General features: G+C 50.3%; 1 protein-coding gene across 5 annotated transcripts; it reads right to left on the reverse strand.

Moving 5' to 3' along the window:
• Positions 1-502: 502 nt before the first annotated feature.
• Positions 503-14101, reverse strand: SLC38A7 (solute carrier family 38 member 7). Of its 5 annotated transcripts, none has more exons than XM_075995689.1 (12): positions 14059-14100; positions 13336-13451; positions 10511-10893; positions 9731-9929; positions 9354-9498; positions 8384-8482; positions 6916-6973; positions 6585-6699; positions 5127-5274; positions 4367-4566; positions 3499-3553; positions 503-747 (listed from the first exon to the last, which is right to left on the reverse strand). In XM_075995689.1, exons 3-12 carry the CDS (start codon positions 10778-10780, stop codon positions 645-647), a joined length of 1392 nt encoding a protein of 463 aa, XP_075851804.1. In that variant the 5' UTR covers positions 10781-10893; positions 13336-13451; positions 14059-14100; the 3' UTR covers positions 503-644. The 5 variants fall into 5 exon arrangements, with proteins under 5 accessions (XP_075851804.1, XP_012599437.2, XP_075851805.1 ...); XM_012743983.2 differs by having other exon boundaries at positions 13323-13451; XM_075995690.1 differs by having other exon boundaries at positions 13336-13448; positions 14059-14097.
• Positions 14102-15512: the final 1411 nt, after the last annotated feature.

The following is a 15512-nucleotide window of genomic DNA, read 5'->3' on the forward strand; positions in this document are numbered from 1 at the left end:
CCTAGCTTCAGAGCCGGGCTGGCACCGTTTGTAAACATTAGACTTGGTGATGCCTGGGGATGGAAGGGGACAGGGGTGCCCAGCCTGGATCATCAGGTTTGGAGAAAGAGACAGGGTGGGGCCCCAGGAGGGAGCAGACAAGGCCTGAATCCACCTGCCTCTGCGTATTTGTATGACTGCAATGCTACCTTTGGAGGTTGCCAGAGGAAGCCACCGTTGACCCCCAGATAATGAGCACAGCCCCTACTCCGGATGGGCTGCTTTGTGGAGGCTGGTGGCCTTTTGTCCACAGTCTTTCACCAGAAAGAATTCAGATTGGGTGCCTTCTTCTGAGACCCACTGGCCTCTTCACCATGGGTTCCAGGCATGGAGAAGCTGAGAGCTGGGGGAGGAAGAAGGTTCCTCTGTGACATGAGAACTGCCACCATCCCAGCACTGCCAGGGCTGGGGAGCAGGAAGGGAGCTGGGTTTGAGCTGTCCAGAGGTGTGGGGCCTGATTTTGCCACAAAACTGTCCCTGGAAAAGGATGTCCAGATGTCATCCTACTAGTTGGAATGATGGTGGACACACAGTGGTCCCACAGCTCTAAGAGATGTGTTCCTAGGTCTAGTGGCAAAGGCCACGTGGTCCCTGGAAGGCAGTGGTTATGCCAAGAGATCCACAAAGATGGCATTGGCTGTGGTCTGGCCGAAGATGAAGGCTCCCAGGGTGACCAAGAAGACTCCGTAGCTGACCAGCACCCACCAGCTGTAGGGCAAAAGATGAGAGAGGCCTGATCAGTTCTCCCATCCCACGACTCTGCAGACTTCAATATATATATCAATTAATTACTGTAATTACACTACTTCTCCTGCTGGTAGAGCACTTCCTATTTCCCAAGGACTTTTCCATACAAAAGCATGTAGGGAGCCAGGCATGGTGGCTCACGTCTATAATCCTAGCACTCTGGGAGGCCGAGGTGGGCAGATTGCTCGAGGTCAGGAGTTCGAAACCAGCCTGAGCGAGACCCCATCTCTACTATAAATAGAAAGAAATTAATTGGCCAACTAATATATATACAAAAAATTAGCTGGGCATGGTGGCGCATGCCTGTAGTCCCAGCTACTAGGGAGGCTGAGGCAATAGGATTGCTTGAGCTCAGGAGATTGAGGTTGCTGTGAGCTAGGCTGATGCCACGGCACTCACTCTAGCCTAGGCAACAAAGCGAGACTCTGTCTCAAAAAAAAAAAAAAGAAAAAAGCATGTAGGGCAAGTGTATTATACCTAGTCCATATGTAAGGGGACCAAGACCTAATGGGATGAACTGACTGGTCACAACACACCAAGGGCAGGACCAGGTCTCCTATTGGAAAGATGTTCAGGAAAAAAACAGGCCATGGAACATGATCCATTTCATCAGAAAAAAGAAACGAAAAGCAGACATCTGCAAATATACCTATCAAAAATAGCAACAGGGTACTGAGATGAAGGGTTATTTTTTATTTAATATGCATATATATTTAAGAGATAGGGTCTTGTTCTGTTGCGTAGGCTGAGTGCAGTGTTGCGATCATAGCTCACTGTAACCTCGGACTCCTGGGCTCAAGTAATCCTCCTGCATCAGCCTCTCAAGTAGCTGGGATTATAGGCTTGAGCCACTGTGCCCAGCTAAAATTTTTACATTTGTTTAATTTGTTTGAGATGGGGTCTTGCTCTCCTGGCTGGGCTAAAGTGCAGAGGCATCATCATAGCTCACTACAACCTCAAACTCCTGGGCTCAAGCGATCCTCTTGCCTCCCTCTCCCAAGTAGCTGGGACTATAGCCGTGCACCACCCCACTCAGCTAATTTTTCTATTTTTTGTAGAGACACAGTCTGGCTCTGTTGCTCAGGCTAGTCTCAAACTTCTGGGCTCAAGTGATCATCCCACCCCAGGCTCCCAAAGTGCCAGGATTACAGGTGTGAGCCACCATGCCCTATTTTCTTCTCTAGACATGTTTGTATTTTTTAAGTTTTCTATAATGAACAAGACTATGATGTAATAATTTTTTTAAAGCATGCAACCTGTTATCAACCTCTCCATTGCTCAGGGAAATTTGCATATTAAAACAATGTAATATTTCTCATCCATCAGACTAACAAAACTTAGAAAGGCTATGACATACAGTGCTGGCAGGAGTGTGGGGAAAAAGGGCATTCTTATTCACTGCTGCTGCAACTCTAGTTGGCACTGCCTTTTTGGAGGGTAATTGGAACCCATGAGCCAAAGCAAAATGAACATGGTGGGGCATGGTGGTTCATGCATATAATCCCAGCACTTTGGGAGCTGAGGCAGAAGCATTGTTTGAGGCAAGGTGTTTCAGGCCAGCCTGGGCAAAACAGCAAGAGCCCATCTCTACAAAAAATTTAAAAATTAGCTGGGCATGGTCTGAGGCAGCAGGACGGCTTCAACCCAGTTATTTGAGGTTACATGATCAGGCCACTGCATCCAGCCTGGGTGACAGAGTGAGACCCATCTCTAAAAAATTAAAAAACAAACAAACAAAAAGACAAAGTAAAACAAAGATGCTCTGACACCCAACAGTTTTTTTCTGAGACTCGATCCTACCAAAATCCTTGAATAGGTGTGTCATGTTGTTTACGAGTATCCACATTCAGGACACATTCACCCAACAGAATACTCTGTAGCCACTTATAAAAGGAAGAAGCAAATCTTGTGCTGACATGGAGAAGTGAAAAAATGTAAGTCACAGAAAAGTGTGTCTGGCATGAAACCATTTTTGATAAAACAAAATTGTTTACAAAAGCCTCTTATTTGTATATACATACACATAGCTCTGTGTACACAGAAACATACACATGCCTGGAGACAGTGTGGGGGCACAGTGCACACTGCTAACACAGAGCCATCTCTGGAGAAGGGGTGTGGTGGGGAGTGTGCTATGGGGGAGGGGGACTTCTGACTTCTACTCTTTTCTCTTAAGCCCTTCAACAGTGATTTTTTTTTTTTTTTTTTTTTTTGAGACAGAGTCTCACTTTGTTGCCCAGGCTAGAGTGAGTGCTGTGTCATCAGCCTAGCTCACAGCAACCTCAAACTCCTGGGCTCAAGCGATTCTACTGCCTCAGCCTCCCTAGTAGCTGGGACTATATGCATGCGCCACCATGCTCGGCTAATTTTTTGTATATATATTTTTAGTTGGTCAATTAATTTCTTTCTATTTATAGTAGAGAAGGGGTCTCGCTCAGACTGGTTTCGAACTCCTGACCTTGAGCAATCCATCTGCCTCAGCCTCCCACATTGCTAGGATTACAGGCTCGAGTCACTGCCAATAGTGTGAGCCCGGCCAATAGTGTTTGAATTATTACAACTAGCATGTTACCCATTTTAAAAACAGTATTAAAAACCCCGTGATTTTTAAGTACACAAGTCTCTTGACTTCTGCCTTTATTAAGGCCCCTCTAAGGTCAACCCCCAATCCACCACCTCCCAAGGAGGACCATGGGCTGGGCCATGCTTTACCTGGCTGGTTTGACTTCTTCCATCTCAGAGAGTTTTGCCTGAATGAGGCACAGCCCTGTTAGGAAAGAGGTAGCCCTGAGAGTCTGTGGGGTTTAGGGACTCCTTCCCTCAGGCCCAGCCTACCCGCTTCCAAGAGGCAGTGGTGGTACATACAGAAAGGCCCGTGTTTATTTTTCTGGATAGTCCACCTCTGTCCCCCATTCTACATCCAGCTGGGAGGCCTGGCATCTGCTCCCCCAGGACAGCCAGCATCTGACAAAGTTGCATACGAGACTTGGAACTAAAGAGACAGCCCTGAATGGTGACCCAGTGGAGCCCAACCGCAGGGCTCTTTCCAGTGCACTTGTGCGCAGATGTGGCTCCCTTGCTCCAAGCAAAGTGGCAGGGCTTTCAAGGTGGCCTCCTAGATAAGCTGGGTATGGGTGGAAATCATGGCTGGGCAGACAGGACAACTCCCCAGGGATCTGGCACAGACCCATGTCTAGAACTCAGGTCTCCCGATGTGTGTGCCAGGGTGCTACCACCAGACGCCGCTGCCTTCTGGGCTGTAATGGGCTAAACCAGCCAGACAGATCCCCAACAGTCAGGGAGCCATAGGTATTTGAATGACGGATTGAGAGTATCAACTCTGGACACAGACAGCCTCGGCTTGGAAGAGGTTTACTTACTAGCTGAATGTGTTAGCCTTTAGGCAAGTCTGCAACCCACTCAGGAGATAATTGCTTGGACAGGGGCTACCATACAGCTGAGGTGGGTGATTAATAAAATGCTGGCAGTTACTCTCCCTGGCAGGTTTTGAACCACTGGGAAGCTGAGGCCAGGGAATGTGTGACTTGGGGCTGGGAGAGGGGGTGTCAGGGGCCTGTACCTGGGAAGACGAAGATGAAGCAGGCAGCCAGGCCCCCGATGACTGAGATGACCTTGCCGATGTCAGGGATAAAGAGCGCCAGCAGCAGGGTGAGCAGGAACCAGACCAGCGTCTGCAGCACTCGCCGCCGCCGCTCCCGCCCCACGTCCTCCTCCACTGGCATCCCCTGGTAGCGCAGCCACAGGCCTTCAACCACCGCCCTGCCCACATAGAGAGGGGCTCAGAGGTGCCCTGCTAATGGACCCCACCTCTAGCTACGAGAGCCAGATCCCTAACCAGGTAGATGGTGGGTAAGGCCCTAATCCTGAGCCTCAGTTTCCTCTTCTGAAAAATGGGGCTACCGGCACTCTGGTTGGTTGCTGTGGGGACCAGATGAGATGGTGAATGTGGAGGGCTTAGTGCTTTGCTTCACCACGTGGAAACTGATACATTATTCTCCTTAAAAGGAACAGTCTGGGGTATCCAACAAGCTAGGTGTCCATGTGAAAGCTCAGGAAAGGATCTCAATAGAGATTCTTAGAGGGCACACTGAACACTCTGGTGACCCCAGGCAAAAGGGTGCTCCTGAGGCCCAGCTTGGGGAGTACCATCCTAGGGTGGGTGGCCATCCTAGGCACTGATGCTTTTCTACTGGCTTCAGTTTCTACTTCTACAGAATGGGCTCCACACAAGGCCAAAGGCCTGTGTTGAAAGGGCTCACAGGGGCTGTGGGGCCCTGAGGAGCAAGAGGGCCCCAGCAGGATGGGGGGGGGGGGCTTACCGCCCACAAAAGTGCAGGATGGGGTAGGAGGTGAGCACGCTCAGGATGATGAAGGCTCGGGCAACAGCCACAGCCATGTCCTCCGAGGGGTAGGACAGAAGCACGTCAGGGTCCACAGCAGCTCCAAAGGTCAGGAAGCCACAGATTCCTGTGGGCAGGGACAAGGGGGCTGGGTCAGGGCAACCCTGGGAGGGTAGGGGGTGGACTGCCCACTCTTGTGACATCAGCTGGGGAGGACACTGGGGTAGCTCTGGAAGCTCAGACTGAGGCTGGGATCAGATGCCTCCCACCCTGACTTCTCATATTCCCTTCTTGCTGGAAGCCCTCCCGCCCCCATCCTTATGATCTTGAACTTGCCCAGTGTGTTCCCACCTCGGAGCTTCTACACTAACTCTTCCATCTGCCCTGATCTGCACGCTGCCATCTCCTCATCATGCAAGTCTCAGTTCAGATGTCCCTCCTTACAAAACACTTCTTGCCAGCCCATCTACAATGACTCCCATCCCAGCACTTGCTCACATTACCCTGATCTATTTTCTTTCTAACACACACCTCAAATTTTTTTTTTTTTTTTGGCTTACTGTCTGTCTCTCCAGCCAGAACACAAGTCCTAGGAGAATTGGGACTTGGCTTGTTTGTCTCTTTTGTTCTGGGCTGTGTTCTTCAGAGGCTAGAACAGTACTAGCAGCTACTGCAGCCCATCCATGGAAGGAATCACAGGGCTATTCTTGCTGGGTCTCCCCAGTCCTGCTTGCTCATCTCAGCCACTCTCCCCAGGGCAATCAGAGCTGTCTTTCCCTGAGCCACTCCCCTGCTTAAAACTTTTTCTCTCTGGCTCCCAACAGCCCTCAAGGCCAAATAGGATCTGGCCCCTGTTACCTGTCTGGCCTTAGTGCCTGCCACCTACTTCCAATTCACTCCACTCCAGCTACACAGACCCCATTTGTCCCTGCCTTAGGGACATGGAGTTTGTGGTTCCTATTCTAGAACACATCTCCCACAGCTCTTCATAGTCTGACTCTTTCTCATTCTTTGGGCCTCCTGAGAGAGGAACCTTCTATGAACCACCCTGCCTGGTCCCATTCACATCTTTCCTGTTTCACTGTTGTCACAGTGCTCTCTGCTGTCTACAATTCCTTCTCGATTCCCTAGTTACTCTTGCACAACTGTGTCTCTCCAACCAGACTGCTAACTCCACGAGGGCAGGACCAGGTCTACTTTTCTCCATGTCATCCTCTGTGCTAAGAACAGTTCCTGGTACTTCCTAGGCACCAATTTAGAACTGATAAATCAATGAATAGATGAATACACCTCTCTCATCTTGGCAGGAGGAGGTCTCAGGAAGCCCAAGTTCAAGCCAATGCCTACAGAAGTGTTTGTCCTGCTGAGAGTGCAGGGTTGTCCCCAGGAAAGCTGAGCCAAAGCACCTGGGGACTTGAGGGGGAGGGGAGCACTCACCTGTGCCCATGTAGACAGCAAGGGCTATGACCATGGCGGCCGTGACCACCCCACCCCAGGTCTTCACCTCGGGCCGCTGCATGCTGTTGAAGACGGGCACGCTGCTCACGTGGCACTGTCCAGGTAAGGAGCACAGTCATAGTGGGGAAGTGACCTCACCCTCAGTTTCTAGAGGCAGGTACCACGGGACAAAGGCCCCATAGACAAGGGGAAGTTCTGGGCTCCCACTCCATCCTTCCACCCAGGATTTCTCCCATCCTGCCTGTAACGTGGGGTCCATCTCAGTGTGGGGGATGAGCTAAGGGGACAGAAGGGAACTCAAAACGGGCACCTGAAATCCAAAGCAGATGGTGGGCATGGCATTGAACACGGCCATCCAGGAAGCCGGCCTGTGGACAAACACAAGGTGCTGCTGCCTGGGAGCCCCTCAGAGCCACCAACTGACCCCACACCCTTAGTCTTCATTCCTCCCACCATGGCCTCCAGCAACCAGCATTCTACATGTCCCACCCACAGAAGTCTGGGAATGGGGAGAGGAGACATCTCCATTTCACAGGCCAGTAAACTGAGGCTGAGAAAAGCCCTTTTGATTTTCTGGTTTGTTCCTTTCAAAAAAACAAGGAAACTTTAGGCCAGCTGAAGCAGGCGGATCGCTCAAGGTCATGAGTTCCAAACTAGCCTGAGCAAGAGCAAGACCCTGTCTCTACTAAAAATAGAAAGAGGCCAGGCGCAGTGGCTCACGCCTGTAATCCCAGCTCTCTGGGAGGCCAAGGCGGGCGGATCGTTTGAGCTCAGGAGTTTGAGACCAACCCGAGCAAGAGCGAGACCCCGTCTCTCCTATAAATAGAAAGAAATTAATTGGCCAACTAAATATATAGAAAAAGTTGCCAGGCATGGTGGTGCATGCCTGTAGTCTCAGCTACTCAGGAGGCTGAGGCAGGAGGATTCCTTGAGCCCAGAGTTTGAGGTTGCTGTGAGCTAGGCTAATGCCACGGTACTCTAGCTGAAACAACAGAGTGAGACTCTGTCTCAAAAAAAACAGGACACTTTATTATTATTTTTTTTTTAAAAAAGGAAACTTTAAAAAGAAAACATAAAACAGACTTACGTACAAATGGAAGATACAGAATTTATAGATAAGCACAAGTTGGAAAAATGTATTTCCACCTTGTGAGCTCCACAACCTGAGGCCTAGTCTTGCACTGGCTCATTTGTTGGATGTTGGTGGCAAAGTCTCCCGTCTCTGGTTCTCACTCCTCTCTCTAGTAACATGAGATTAGGACCTTTTGCCTCCTCCCTACAATGATCGATGAGTCAGCACCATGGAGCTAATAAACCTTGGGAAGAGTACCTATGTGTGTGGACTTTTTTTTTTATTTTTTTTTTTTGAGACAGAGTCTCACTTTGTTGCCCAGGCTAGAGTGAGTGCCGTGGCATCAGCCTGGCTCACAGCAACCTCAATCTCCGGGGCTCAGCGATCCTACTGCCTCAGCCTCCCGAGTAGCTGGGACTACAGGCATGCGCCACCATGCCCGGCTAATATTTTTTCTATATATATATTAGTTAGCCAATTAATTTCTTTCTATTTATAGTAGATACGGGGTCTCGCTCTTGCTCAGGCTGGTTTCAAACTCCTGACCTTGAGCAATCCACCTGCCTTAGCCTCCCAGAGTGCTAGGATTACAGGCGTGAGCCACAACCTCTGCCCCCTTGTGTGGCCTTTTGATGCCTGACCAACACCTGCTGGGGCCCAAGCGGCAGCTTCTATCCTATGCATCTCCCAAGGGGCCCTCGCTTACCTGGTTAGGATATCCCCTGGGGTCATCTCTTTATCTGGCCAGATGTATTTGATGATAACGATGGCAGTGACGTACCAGGTACCCACTACACTCAGGAAGCTGCAGGGAAGCAGAGATTGGGTGTTCTCTTTCCTTTGCCAGTTGTGCCTTCTTTGATTCCCTCACCAGGGACATCTACACTCAGCTCTAGTGACAAGTGTCTGCTATATAAACTGTGGGCTATGCCAAGCAAAGACTCAGGAAATGTCTGAGAAATAAGTTTCAGAGAAAGCAACCACAGCTAGGAGGGAGCCAATAAGGTACCCGATGGGCATTTCTGGACATTGGGAAATATCTTGGTTCAGTTCCATGGCTCAGAGACCATGGCAGAGACCTGGGCTCCGAAGCACACCTGGGACTTTGATCAGAGCAGCCCAGCCTTGGTGAGCATGGCGAGCAGGCCATCCTCTGAGCCTGGCCTTTGAGAAGTAGGAGATGCCAGAGGTAAGAGGGTTCAGAGTACAAATCCTGGAATGTCTACATTCAAGGGAGCCATGGAGACAGCTGAGTGAGACCCCTTCACTTACAGACTGGGGATAGTCTAAAATCCTACAGCTTTCCAGACACTGAGCCAGGAAGCCAGTCTCTTTCCTTCCTGCCAAGCTGCGTGGAAGATGCTGCCAGGCTGACAATCTCAGGTCATCCAAATCCCATCCTCCCAGGGAAAGCCAAGGCCCAGGCCAGCAGGCTGCTTTCATACTCCCGGCCACTACCTATCCTTTCTTTGACAAGGACACTTGGAACTGAATCTTTCACTTGATGGAATCAGAAAAGGAAGGTCTGCTGCCTGAAGCCCTGGCCCACCCTGCCTTGCCGACTCTTGCTCCCTGAGGAGGTGGCATGGATGAATGGGGTTCCCCAGCAGCCCTGGGTCTCCATCTGCCCAGGATCAGAGCTTCGTACTGCCCCGGGCTGGGAACCTGCTCCGAACCTGGCATACTTCTGGAAGCCAATCTCCCTGGGGATAGACAGAGGCAGGATGAAGAGGAAGGCAGTGAGGCTGATGGTGAACTTGCGGTCTGTGTACCAGGGGCTGCCGCTGGCCCCCTCAGGCTCCTTGGCCATCACAGCTATAACTGCGCAGGGAAGAAGGAGGGAATATCATGTCAGGCCACCACAGGGTGTGACCCTTCTGCTCGGCTGGGCCCCAGGACCTCCCTCTGTATAATGGGCTCAGGAGCCTGGAGGGAGCACTCCCAGGTGAATGATGGGCCCTAATATGTCCCAGGCAGGTGTTCAGTGCCTTTTCCCTCCACCCAGGATCCCCAGGGCCGAGGGGGAGAAGTAGGTACTGAGGGGAAACCTCACTCTTGTCCTGCTGGTCCCCAATGATGATGAGGAAGGCGATGCAGGTGCCGAAGGTGTATATGGCGATGGTCACCTCACACAGCACACCTGTCAGCTTGCCGCACACAGCCCATACTACCTCCTGGTAGGTCCTCTCGTTGCTGGCCTGGGAGCAGTAGGCCAGGATGACAAGGCCACTGATGATGAAAACCAGCATGCCCTGCAGGGGTGCAGAACCAGAGCATGTGGGAGAGGCCTGGCAAATCTCACAGGGAAATTTTAATAGATTGCTAGAGGTTGCTGAATTGAGATTTTATGTGAAAACAAAATGTTTGGTGAAAAATCTCAAATATACAAAAGTAGGGAGAACAGTACTGCCATTACCCATCACTGAGCTTCAAATATGACCAATTCGTGGCCCATCTTGCTTTGTCATACTCCCCTTCCCACTGTGGATTACTCTGAAGCCAATACAAACTATCACATCATTTCATTAGTAAGTATTTCAGTATGTAGTTCTGATAAAGATAAAGGCCCTCTTTTAAACATAACCACAAAATCAATGTAACACCTACAAAATTAGATATGTAGTTGATGTTCAAATTTCTCTGATTGTTGGGAAGGCTTCTGAAGCCTTGTCTGGGCTCAGAGGAAAGAATGCTGGAATAGATTAGTAATGTCTGCCATGTGTGGGGGAGGGGAGCATGTGTCACCTACTGGCCATCCCTGACCCGAAGTCTCCCTTTTGAGGCAAAGAGCCCACCTGAACCGCACCTCTGCCCTCCCCGCCCATGCACTCACCATCTGCAGTGCGATGCCAGCTGCCACGCCCCCGGCAGTGCTGAAGGCTGCTGGAAAGTTGAGCAGCCCAGCGCCCAGGCAGGCATTGACGACAATGAAGACAGCCCCAAGTGTGGAAGTGGTGCCTCTGCCCGGACCCCCAGGAGGGGGCTCCCACTCACTCTTGGGGACTGTGTCCACACACGGACTCTGCAGCAGCCGGGCCCGCTCCCCGGCATCTGTGCTCAAGCCCCACTCGCCATGGTCACTGTTGATGCTGAGCTGGGCCATGGCCCCGAGAACCCTCTTCCTGTGGGGCAGGGGGAGGGGTTCTGCCTCATGAACACATCCTCCTGGCAGTGTTGCCTGTTTGGGGCTGTTATCCTCAGAGGACTCTTCTCAACCTAGATGGGACAAAGGCAGGTAGTACTGTTATCCTGAGATGGGGAAACTATGGCAAAGAAAGGCAAAATAACTTTCCTAAGATTCATGGCTAGGATTCAAACCTAGGTGTGCTTCTGTACAGACCCCTGTACTGGGTGATACAGTGTGGGGAGGCAGGGACAGAAATATGTCACTTGCAAATCGTTTTTGCTTTAGGCTTACAGACCCATAGCGTAAAAAAGAGTAGTAACACACATCAGCACTAGAGAGAGGCCATGCACTGGGTAGGTGCATCATGGACCTATCTTATCTCATTCAATCCTTATGACACCTCATGGTCATAAGGTTCAGAGACATCAAATCACTGTCCCAGGGTCACATATTAGCAAGTTGCAGGGCAGGATCTAGATCCAGATCTGTCTGGCCTCCTGGCCTGTTTCAACACCACACGGTCCCCAGAAGAGCCCTCACCAAGAACCGTGATTCAACATATTACAGTGCAGCATGCCTCCCTCTGGCCCTGAGTCTAAATTCTGTGTGGCTTTCAAGGCCGTTCAAAATTTAAGCCATGTCTCATGTGATAAGCTCTCTACACCTGTTATGTATGTGTGTTCAGGAAAACAATTATAAATCCCATGCCTGGAATGCTCCCAGCCACTTTGCCAGCCACCCTTTCAGGTCCTATTCCTTCCTCATTTCCCAAACACTGCCTGAGCTCTTCTTGGAGCCACCTGGGGAACCCAGCCCCATTCAGGATGTTTCCTTCCTGCATTCCCTCATGTTCTAGCATTTCATGGGCACTTGACTTGTTCTCCTGGGTTAGATTACAAGAAGCCAAATCTGCAATGTTTATTGTTACCACCATTGCTGCAGCCATGGAATGCTTTATTTTAATCCTCAATGTAGTCCGAAAAGGCAGGTGATGACAATCACCATTTTACCAAAGAGGAAACTGAATCCTAGACAGATTAAGCACTCTCCCCTGGGTCACATGGCAGTCAGTGGTAAAGCCAGGCCTGTCTTACCCCAGGGGCATCCATTTGATTGTATTTGCTCCAGCTTTGGGCCCAAGATGGTACCTTGGGCACAGCTGAGCTGAGATACAGGCTTATCATCTGATTGATTCTCGTCACTGTCTGGGTAAACACAGGTGATCTGCAGTTTTTTCTTTGGCCTTGGTCCTCTTTATTGAAAACTAGGAAGAAATTTCTTCTTCCCAGAATCTTTTTTGTTTTGTGACTGGGCTTCCCAGAATCTTAAGAGGCTCTGAAATGACCTTCAGTGTTCTCAAGGTTCAGCTCACAGCCTGAGACCCCCAAGAAAATGATGGTCTTAAAGAACCAAGTCCACCCCCAGATTAAGTGCAGCCCTGAACAGAGAGGGGTGGTGGGACTGGGTCTTGGATTAGACTCTGAAGTCAGAATGCTGACTCCTCCACTTCCTAGCTGTGTGACTCTGGGCAAGTCATTTCACCTTTACATTGTAAGTTCCTGTGAGAAATGTGTTAAGAGAGACATGAAGGCCAGGTTACCAAGGCAGGGGCTGATGGGGTAGTAAGGAGCCAAGAGCAGCCTTCCCCAGAGGCTGCTATTGGCTGGTTACAATGCAGGCTGGTGAAATCTGCCAAAGACTCCTTTCCCCAACCTCATCATTCCTGAGTCCCAATCCAGAGTATTCATATGAAACTCTCTTTTATTCACTACTCATTTCCCTCTGGTTTAGTCTTTATAGCCCACAGGGAAAAGAAGGGAACTGGCTGGATTCAGCCATAATGACTTAACTAACTAGTGTCCCTCATAGAGCCATGCCCTCTGATCCCCTCAGCCCCTGGGAGTGTAGAATGGCTACCAAAGGCCCTTGTGCTGGAACGGTACACTCATGAGAAGGAAAGAGAAAGTTCAGGTGCTCTCAGACATCTGTCATCAAGCATGGAACTAAGGGACACAGCTCCAGAGGAAACATTCCTCCGCTGCCTCCAAATACAGAAAGATCAGTCAGATGCCACAGGGCTCTTCCTCTTATGCATCCTGTCACCAGGCCAACAACTCAGCAAAAATCAAAGCAGTGAGTCGTGAAGGCAGTTTTGGGACTCCCAGGCTTCTAGCATAGCTCAAGAGAGAGTCCTGCAAAGTGGATGCCACCAGAATTGCAAGACCACCTCCACCCTGCTCACATTACAGAGATCTACAGAGTGATTCATTCAAGGTCACACAGATTGGTGTGGCTTCCTGACTCTCCAAGCGGCACACTTCCCTCTGACACCCCTGTCCCAGTCCTGCACCAACTGCCCTAGACTCTTCTGCCACCCACAAGAGAGCGCAGGTGGGGATCCTTAGGGAACTCAGGCAGACTGGTCCCACCTCTTGCAGGCTCTGTGCATTAGTCCAAGATCTCTCAGTACCCCCACCCCTCACACCCAAAATACTCAACCCCATTGTTCCCAGCTTACCTGCCCTTTCTACCTGATTGGCTATTGTGGGGCTGCAGTGCTCCTTCTCCCCAAACGTCTGGGATCTGATTCTCTTCACTTCCCCCCTGGCCCCAATTTCTTCTTTCTCAAGACATAACCTAAAAACTGCTGTCAGCAGAGAGAAGAGTTTGGGCTGTTTCCGTGCTGGTTCAGCAGAGTGTGGGGAACTGGGCAGCTCTGACGCTAACTCATAGAAAGGAGTGCCAGATCAGACAGGGCAACAGGCCCACGGTGGGAAAGAGGTTAGACTAAGGTCATTGCGGCTAGTTGGCAGAGCCAGAACTTGAAGCCTGGTGCCCATATGCTCAGGCCAGAGATGAAGGCCCCTCAGATCCCAACTGGAGTGGGTTCCCAGTCCAGCTTGCAGCTGGAGTCCTGAAAAACAAGAGGTAGGCTGCACTGGGAGGTGTGCCAGGGTGCACACGGGCCAGGCCACCGGGGGATTGATTCTCAGGCCTGAAGCAAGGCGGGTGTGCAACTGTGGGGTAAAGTGGGGAGGGGCTCTAGGACTCGATGCCGGCCTAGGACTAGGAGGTGACTGGCTGGGCTAAGGAGCGGCGGAGCCGGGGCAACAGAGGGCGGGCGTAGGGCAAGGACAACAGGCTCCAGAACCCTGTAGGGAAAAGGCCCGAGCTCTGCCCCGGTGTTGGGGGGCTCCAGGACCGGGGGGAACTACCGTGTCCACTCCCCACCGCCTCTACCTCATACCACCTACCTTCGGTGCTTCATTCCCCAGCCGGCAGCAGAGACACGTGAGCATGGATCACATGATCGCCCGGATCAGTGGGCCACGAGGCACGCTGGGAGCTGTAGTTTTCTTTACTTTTTTTTTTTGAGATAGAGTCTCGCTTTGTTGCCCAGGCTAGAGCGAGTGCCGTGGGGGCAATCTAGCTCACAGCAACCTCAAACTCCTGGGCTCAAGCAATCCTCCTGCCTCAGCCTCCCAAGTGTAGCTGAGACTACAGGCATGCACCACCATGACTAGCTAATGTTTTTTTTTCTCTCTCTCTCTATGTTACTTGGCCAATTAATTTCTTTCTATTTATAGTAGAGACAGGGTCTCACTCTTGCTCAGGCTGGTTTTGAACTCCTGATCTCGAGCAATCCGCCTGCCTCGGCCTCCCAGAGTGCTAGGATTACAGATGTGAGCCACCATGCCTGGCCCTACCTTTTTTTTTCTTTTGGAGACAGAGTCTCACTATGTTGCCTGGGCTGGAGTGCTGTGGCATCAGCCTAGCTCATAGCAACCTCAAACTCCTGGGCTCAAGCAATCCTTCTGCCTCAGCCTCCCAAATAGCTGGGACTACAGGCATGTGCCACCATGCCTGGCTAAGTTTTTCTATATATTTTTAGTTGTCCAGCTAATTTTTTTCTATTTTTAGTAGAGATGGGGTCTCGCTCTTGCTCAGGCTGGTTTCCAACTCCTGACCTCGAGCGATCCTCCCGCCTCGGCCTCCCAGAGTGCTAGGATTACAGGCGTGAACCACCATGCCTAGCCAAAAATCTACCTTTTAAAGTATTCAATACAGTGAATTAGAGTATCTTCAGAGTTGTACAACTATTACCACTATCTAATTTATCACCAGTATCTAATTTGAGAATATTGTGACCACCTACCTCCCTGCCCTTCCCGTGGCCAAAAAATCCCATAACCATTAGCAGTTACTCCCTATCCCTCCTAGCCCCTGGCAACCACTAATCTACTTTGTGCTTCTATGGATTTACCTATTCTTGACATTTTGTATGAATTGAATAATATAATATGTGACCTCGGTGTCTGCTTCTTTCACTTAGCATACTGTTTTCAGGATTTATCCATGTTGGAGTATGAATCAGTACTTCATTCCTTTTTATTGCTGGGTAAGAGTCCCTTGTGTGGCTGTACTATAATAGCTCATGGCAGCCTCAAACTCCTCGGTTCAAGTGATCCTCCTGCTTCCATCTCCCCAATAGCTAGAACTTTAGGTGTGTGCCACCACACCCAGTTAATTTTTAATTTTTTATGTAGAAATGGGGTCTCGAACTCTTTGCTTCTAGTGATCCTCCCACCTTGGCCTCCCAAAGTGCTGGGATTATAGGTGTGAGCCACCACGCTGGGCTAACTTGTAGAAAATAAATTTGACTATTACTGTGAGGGTTTATTTTCTGGACTGTTAATTCTATTTCATT

The sequence above is a fragment of the Microcebus murinus genome, chromosome 20 (assembly GCF_040939455.1).
Source record: "Microcebus murinus isolate Inina chromosome 20, M.murinus_Inina_mat1.0, whole genome shotgun sequence".
NCBI lineage: Eukaryota > Metazoa > Chordata > Mammalia > Primates > Cheirogaleidae > Microcebus > Microcebus murinus.